We start from the raw sequence: 8,266 nt of genomic DNA on the forward strand, positions 1-8,266 counted from the left end.
GATCTTGGGCTTTTGATCTCAATGCTACAACCATGTAATGGGAGCAAGGAGAAGACTCACTGAATAGTGGGGGACAGACTGCTTGTCCCTAACTTCCACCAATTGCCTTCTTTGAAGGACTTTTCCTGCTTGGGCTTAAAAATAAACAACCACAATCATTGCCTCTTAAGGAGGACTTCAGACAATTTGCCCGGCCCGGTAACAGCCGGGTCTCCAGACTACATGAAGTTAGTAAGTTATACCTCTATGCAAGTTGCTTAAGCAAAGCAAAGCAAAAGTTCACAAGGAACCGAGCAACTAAAGTACCTGGAAACAATCAAACACAATTAGTAATCAGCCAGACAAACCATAAACAGCAAGTATTCAATCAATCAAACTATACAAAGCAATGCACAACAAGGCAAGCTTAAAGCTCAAGCCCAAGCTTCACAACCTACAAAACAATGTTATGTTAGTGTACAAACATCAAACAACATCATTTCAATTAACTTGATTCATTCTCCATGTGCATTATGATTTTGATCCTGAAAAATCAAGCAAACATTAGCAACTAGACCACTAGGCCAAGCCTAGGGTCCAAAACAAGAAAAAATCCTTAAACAGCAAGGCATTCACAAACCAATCTCAAATTAAAGTCAAACAAGAGCAAACATCATTGGTCTCATGTCTATATCATTCATTATGCTCATGTTATGCACAAAATAAGGCAAACTAGCTCAAACGAAGCACCAAACATGCAAACAGAACTATTGCATTCAAATCCACATCAAAACAATTCCAAAAATTCCCAAATAAATTACACCTAAACAGGGGATATTCAGGGTCTACCATGTCAAATTTGAGCTCAATTGGGCAAATGGAACCATGTCAATGAAAATCAACAAAAACAGACACAATTATAAGCTCCAAATCACAACATCAATACATGCTTCCACTTCAAAAATTCATAACTTAATGAAAACAACAAAGAAATGGATGAGACCAAAACAGGGAGGTCCTAACATGTGTCTACTACAAGCATATCAAATTTCATGATCATACAGTACCACATGAGCATTTCTCAATCAATCTACCAACCTATGTCACACAAGCTTGCACAATTGGTTAACAGAAATGAAAAATCACAATCAATTTGAAAATGCAATGAAAAATTCCACAAAAATTCACAAAGCATCTTAACATGTTAACTAACCATCATGCAAAATTTCACTTTATTTCAACAAGTATAGGTCACTAAAAAAAATCCTGCAAGTTGACATAATGAGGTGTGACACAAATTGTCACACCTAAGTTCCAAAATTTGCTGCTCAATGACCAGGTATCAAAAATGCATGAAATTTACATGTAAATGAGCATCAATGAGTCCACAATCATCACAAAAATTTTCAAGAATTTATTTAACACTATGAGTATTTCACAATTAAAATGGTGCAAGGTATCAAAAATGGACACATATGAAAGAAGCCTAGGTCAAATGACATTTTTACCAAGCACAACTTTGACCAATAGGTCAAAAAAATTCTACACTCAACCACAAAGTCATAGAAAAAATTTCCATATTTTTCTGAATTTTCTACTATTTTTTATGAATTATTCAATGCGTTAATGAATTTCTTGAATTAACTAAATTAATTAAAATTGCACAGTGGCAGTTTGGTAATTAATTAAGGCGGGGGCGGTAAACGCGGAATTTGAATTTTCAAAACAGAATTTGGATCAAACGCCCTCTTCTTCATCGTTCCAGTTCCAGCTTTTCCAGAAATTCAATAAACACTCAAGAACACGCATCTCTCAAATCGTCACCAAAACGGACAAATAGATATCCGTTGGAACCGCACGAACCTGTAGATCACGAATATGCATTCCATTTATCCTAACAGTACCTAAATCTCAAGAATCGAACGCGCTAGGGTTTGGATACAAAAATTCAATTCCAGATTTAGCAAGCTATGGTTCATCATTTGCTAAACTACAAGCACCACTGTAATCTACGTAACACGCTCTTTCAAACACATATAAACATTAGGCATTTCGTGAGATTCGAATTTTACCAACCTGGAAATGGCAACGTGATTACCGTTAAGCTTTGCACGATTTCTCTTCAAACAGTTGAAGAAGAATGATGAGGAAGGTGAATAGAAAAGTTAGATTCCACTGCAAGAGCTTCTAGCGCATGAATTCACCATTTCACCATTAATGAAGCTTCTTGCACAGCCACGATTTCGTATTCCTTTCTTTCCAAACTATCAAAACAGATCTAGAGGAAGGGGAATAGGGATTGAAGCAACAAAAATCACACGATTTGGTGAAGAAATGAGAGAGTTTCGATCCAATTTGCTCTTGATGAGTTCTTGAGTTTTTGAGAGAATTTGATGAGTTTTAGATCCAACTTTGGAGAATGTGATTTCTGTTATGATTAGGCAATGATTTAGAATATATATGTGCACTTAATCCAAGCTCTAATCACATAATTAGCAATTTGGAAATGTTAAGTGAAATTTTGTTATCAACAAGTGAGGGCATAATTGTAACTTCCACATGACAGCACATGCCAGCTCAAATTTGGTTCCAACAAGTCCAAAATACCATATGTAATGTGTAGAAACAATTTTCATTTCAATTGGTCATGTATTTTGCAATTTCACCCTTTGATGGCATAATGTCCAATTTCAACCATTGCACTTTTCAAACCAAAACTCAATTTGCAAAGCCTAGCCATGAAATGAGGATTCAAACACATTCTAAATGCCATTCCTGAGGTGTTGGAAAAAGTCCCATCTCAAAATTCCAAATATTTTGACAGTTGGACAATTTTGCCCCTGGTCCAATTCAGTTGTCCAGTTGAAAAGTGACTTTTTTCCTTGGCCATTTTTGAACAAATACAATGATGCACCCTCAAAGTACATGTCAAATGGAGTTTGTGCATATAAAGAACTTGCAATTTGGACAAAGTATGTGGTAATTATGGCCTCCTGATTACGGGTCATTTTTGAAATTCACTGAGCCATAACTTTCCAACCATACATTGGATTTTCAAGTTCTTGGACTTTTTGGAAAGGTGAGAACAAGATCTACAACTTTCATGTTGAACAAATTTGCATTTGAAGCTTCCTTGGACACGTGGCTTTGAGGTCAAAAACTTTCCATTTTTGGAAACTTCAATTACAAGTCACTTTCTATTTTTGGCAGTTTTTGTCCTGACTTGATTTTCTTCATTCTTAAGCTTTGAGATGTCATATAACACTTGTTCCAACATGAATGAAGTGTATCCAACTCATTTCCACCTCCAAATCCATCAGATCATGTACAGTTGACCACAGTTGACTTTTCAACTGATAGATGAAATTGGCAATGCATAGATCAAATTAAGCCCCAATCTTCAACTGAAACGGCTCCAGGGTGCAACCCTAGCCTCAATAAGCACAATATAATCACAAAATGATCCTCATCTCCATCACAAACCCCATCTCCTGATTAAGCCCTGATTGGCCCAATGCAACTGATTAGGGTTGACCAGTGGTCAAAACCCTAATCTCAAGGAATCTTCTTCCATCTCCTGATGACACCAAACCATGATGATGATGATGTATCAATTCAATCAATATGAAGACCAACATCCATTGAGAATCATGAAACCCTAATTCACAGCCCAATCCTCAGATGGCCAATGATCAATCAGTAGACCCTAGGCTTGCACTTTCTGACTTCCTCATCTTCTGATCAAGACTTGGGAGAATGGCTTGCACAATGTAACCACATGCTATGCAATATGAAATGCCTAATGCCCTAAAATGATATGCAAATATGTTAATGCTAGTCCCAAGAGAGGAGGGCAAATTTTGAGGTGTTACAGCTGCCCCTATTCAATCCACTGTGAACCTGTCGATACGAAATAGCTGTTTAGTTATTTTACAATGATAGTTGTTTAGTTATTTTACAATATTTAAATATTTTATTTACTTTCATTTCATTTATTTCTATTTATTTTCTATTCTTTCAAAATTATATATATTGTTATTATTATTATTAACACCTAATGATAGTTATTTAATTATTTGTTTATATTATTATTATTTAATTACTTGTTATTTAATCAAATAATCTATTAAATATTTAGTTAATTAATTATATTATTAATATCACTTATAATTTAGATAATTGTTTATTTTTGTGGAGTGTATGTGCATGATTATTTTGTACTTATTTATTTATACCGAGTCTCGAGTGCATATGGATGACATGTTACAATTGTGGGAAGATTATGTCGATTTCACCGATTTAAAATCATTCAAACCAATTTCAAAAATAAATCACATATTTCTTGATTCAAAGTCGAGCCCATTTTCAAAACACCTTTGTAAGTCGATCGCTTGTAAAAGCATCGCCATCAACCTCACATGGCTTACTCTTGGGCCTTCTTACAATGAGACCTATTCGATTTTAATCGATTAGATGAACTATTCACTAAATAAATTCAATTCATTCATAAAAATACAAATTTAAAATCTCAATCCAAAATCGAGTATTCTTTATTAAGAATTAAAATACCTGGTCACAATTAAACGTTATGTCACTTAGGAATAAAAGAGGAAATGGTTTTGAGTTTTCAACTCCCCTCCTCAATTATTTAAACACGAACTCTTGTACTCGATCAAATCGAACAATCGTCATTTCTAATCCACCTAAGCACAAATAAATCAAATTCTTTTACATTAAGAAAAAAAAAGGGAGATGACTTTGAGTCTTCAATTTTTTCTCCACGACTATTTGAATACAAGTTCTCTTACTTGGTTAGTCAGATAATTGTCGTTCCTCTATAAACTTCCAAACCTCGATTAAATCAAAACACTTTCATAATAATATAAATGAAAAAGGAGATGACTTTGAGTTTTCAACTTTTCTCCCCAATTGTTTGAATATGAGTTCTCTTACTCAGTCAATCGAACAATTGTCATTCTTCCGCAAACATACAACTTAATCAAATCATTTTTTAACAAACTATATGAAAAAGGAAATGGTTTTGAGCTTTCAGCTCCTCTTCTCAAATGCTTGGATATGAGTTGTCTTACTCAGTCATTTAAATACTTGTCGTTCATTCTAAAAATACATCAACCATATACAACTTTATTTTCATAATCCCTCAGATGAAAAAGAAAGGGGTCTAGAGTCTTCTATTCCCTTTTCCAAATATTAGGATATGAGTTGTCTTACTCGACTATCCGAGTATTCGTCATCCTTTCAAGAACACCTTAACTATTATTAAATCCTTTTACAATTAAGGATGAAAAGGGAGATGGTCTAGAGCCTTCGATTCCTCTCTTCGACTATTAGGATACGAGTTAACTTACTCAACTATCCGAGTAATCGTCTTCTAACAAAAATATCTCAACCAATCAAAACATCCAACATATTAATCCCACTTGTCACCCTCGTGTGGCCAAAACCCTATTCAAAAGACGCTATTTAAACCCTTCTAACGTGCATAACAAACTAGTGCTCAAGCCTCCGCCGAGAGTAGACAAGCCGACGTCTAGCATTTAGAATGCGATCTAAACAGCTGTTCATTAAAAAACACCAACCAACCGTAGTTTCCCTGAACTACGAATGCTCTGATTTTCTTATTACACCATAAGGATACATAGGCAGGAGATTGCTGTATCTTCACGAGCACACTAATAAAAAACCTCCCATTTCTCCTTTCTAAGGTTCTCATCCATTTCTATTTTCAATATTTTATAACCCAAAGATAACAAACAAACATAAATTAACACTCAAATCACAAAATTGAACTAAAAGGTTCCCGTTAAGTACAACGGACGTGAGGGATGCTAATATCTTCCTCTTGCGTAATCCACTCCCGAACCCGAATATGGTTGCGACGACCATTATTCCACTTCCAAAAGGTTTTATCGATATTTTCCTATTCCTTCATTGGGATAAATAAAGTTCGGTGGCGACTCTGTTCGAACATAAATTTTTCCGCGACCATCGCGAGGAATCGTATTTTTTGAGATGCGACAGATGGCGACTCTGCTGGGGACTAGCTCCAAGCAAAAGAGAGTGAAGCCTAATTTAGTTCAATTGATGTATTGTGTGTTAATTTTTTTATCTGTTTATTATTTATCCTGTTATTACTATGTTGTCATAATTATCATATGATGTTTTATTGGCTATGTATTATTGGGGTTCTCTGGTTGGTGGTACTTTGTGAGATAAGCTCTCCACCCGAGTCTGAGAAAAACCATAAGTTTAAGTTGGTGGTTGCATAGTGGGCGCTCACAAGGAGTCTTCCTTGTTGGGAAGAAACGAAGACCCCGCCTAGAGGAGATTCTCTTGAAATATTATTGCCCGACGAGTTTTCGTCACGAAGATAGTATTCTCAAGTTAGATCAATGACTCTAGGGACCTTTTTAACCAATTATATTTGGTGGTTATGCAGTATCTACCTGAAAAGTCCCAGACTTATTGGGTTAATACGAAAGCCCCAATCAGATGAGATTCCTTGGGCGTATTACTACCTTACAGTGGTATTCCCAACCTCGATCTATGACTCTGAGCACCTTATTATAACCTTGGACTCGAGAGTTGTGTAGTATGGACCCACTAGGAGTCTTTCTCTTTGGGACCATACGAAGGCCTCAGCCAAACGAGACTCAGTTTGGGGATGTTATTGGCGGATGAGTTTTCGTCATGACAATAGCTTTCCTAAATAGTGATTGATGACTTTGGGAACTTTTTACCTTTAGCATCCTCCCAAAAGGGTTTTGTTTAGTAACCAAGAATACCCACTCTCACGACCTGTATATTAACCTACATGTGGCACGCATAACATCATTCATAACATAACATTCATATTATTTTATTTCCAAGGAATCTGAGTATCATGAGTTGCAGGAATTCAAGAAACATGGAATCAAGCAAAAGAAACATTTACTCTTTCAAGTTCAAGGATCCCGATCTAAAGAGAGTATGCGACTTGGTCTCTCAAATGCACCCGGTAAACAGAATCAACTTTGGGAAGAATTATGGCAATCTGCTCAGCATTCTCAATCAACAAGTGGACCATACAACTTTAGTCACTTTGGCCCAATTCTATGACCTACCTTTAAGATGCTTCACATTCCAAGACTTTCAGCTAGCACCAACGTTGGAAGAATTCGAGCGTCTTGTTAGGATCCTTATGAAGAACAAGCCACTATTTGAAGGGATAAATGAATCTTTGCCGCTTGAGATCATTGCTAGCACGCTTCACATGGATGAAAAAGAAGTAGAGGCTAACCTAGTGACCAAAGGGAATACCAAAGGATTTTTACTAAGTTTTCTCTTAGAGAGAGCTCACACCCTATTAAAAGCAGAAAGTTGGGATGCTTGTTACTCTTCCATTGCATTGGCCATCTATGGCGTCGTCCTGTTCCCGAATATGGATGGTTTCGTAGACATGGCTGCCATTTGTGTTTTCCTTACTGGGAACCCAGTGCCCAGTTTATTAGATGATGTTTACTATTACATAAGCCATAGGTACACTAAGAAGAAGGGAATGATTTCTTGTTGTGCTCCTTTGTTATATCAGTGGTTTCTAGAACATCTTCCAAAGACAGATGCTTGGGTTGAACAGACAGATGTTAGTTGGCCTCAGAGATTGGGATCACTCCGATCTGAAGATCTTTCTTGGTATTCAAAAGAATACATTAACATAGGCATCATATTCAGCTGTGGTGATTTCCCTAATATACCATTTATTGGAACTCAAGGATGTGTGAATGCTAACCCAATTCTATCACTCAGACAACTTGGCTACCCAATGGGAGGCCCTCCAGAGGCAAGGTCTTTGGAAGCTTTCTTGTTACTTGACTCTCGGGTTGAGAATCCTAGCTTGTTCCAATGAATCAAAGAGGCTTGGAAGAATGTAAATCGAAAAGGGAAACCTGATTTAGGGAGAGCAAATGGGATTACAAAAGAACCATATTTTCAGTGGGTAAGGGAAAGGGTGGAGATGATCAAAATGTCATTCGTCATTCGAGCACCTGTACCTCTTCCTGAACCTAAGCTCACCCATGTCCCTATTGAAGAAGTGGAGGAACTCAAGACCACCATGGCAAAGCTAGAAAAAGAGAATGAAGAGCTGCAGATAAAACTCCAACAAACCATCAATGAGAAAATCACCATGAAGTGGGAACTTGAGAGAAAGGATGCACAACTTCAGGCGCATATGGAGAAATTTAATAAAGAGGAGCATAAGAGGAAAAAAATCAAAGTAGGATTAGAA

At 36.5% G+C, this 8,266-nt stretch overlaps 1 protein-coding gene across 1 annotated transcript; it reads left to right on the forward strand.

Moving 5' to 3' along the window:
• The first annotated feature begins 6,907 nt into the window (after positions 1 to 6,907).
• LOC127093969 (uncharacterized) lies at positions 6,908 to 7,885 on the forward strand. The gene has a single exon (XM_051032849.1). The coding sequence runs from the start codon at positions 6,908 to 6,910 to the stop codon at positions 7,883 to 7,885; it is 978 nt and encodes a 325-aa protein (XP_050888806.1).
• The last annotated feature ends 381 nt before the right edge of the window (positions 7,886 to 8,266 follow it).

The sequence above is a fragment of the Lathyrus oleraceus genome, chromosome 6, assembly GCF_024323335.1.
Source record: "Lathyrus oleraceus cultivar Zhongwan6 chromosome 6, CAAS_Psat_ZW6_1.0, whole genome shotgun sequence".
In the NCBI taxonomy this organism is placed as follows: Eukaryota; Viridiplantae; Streptophyta; class Magnoliopsida; order Fabales; family Fabaceae; genus Lathyrus; species Lathyrus oleraceus.

Coding starts and splice junctions, on each gene's coding strand:
- LOC127093969 (XM_051032849.1), top strand. CDS start 6,908: ATGGAATCAAGCAAAAGAAACATTTACTCTTTCAAGTTCAAGGATCCC.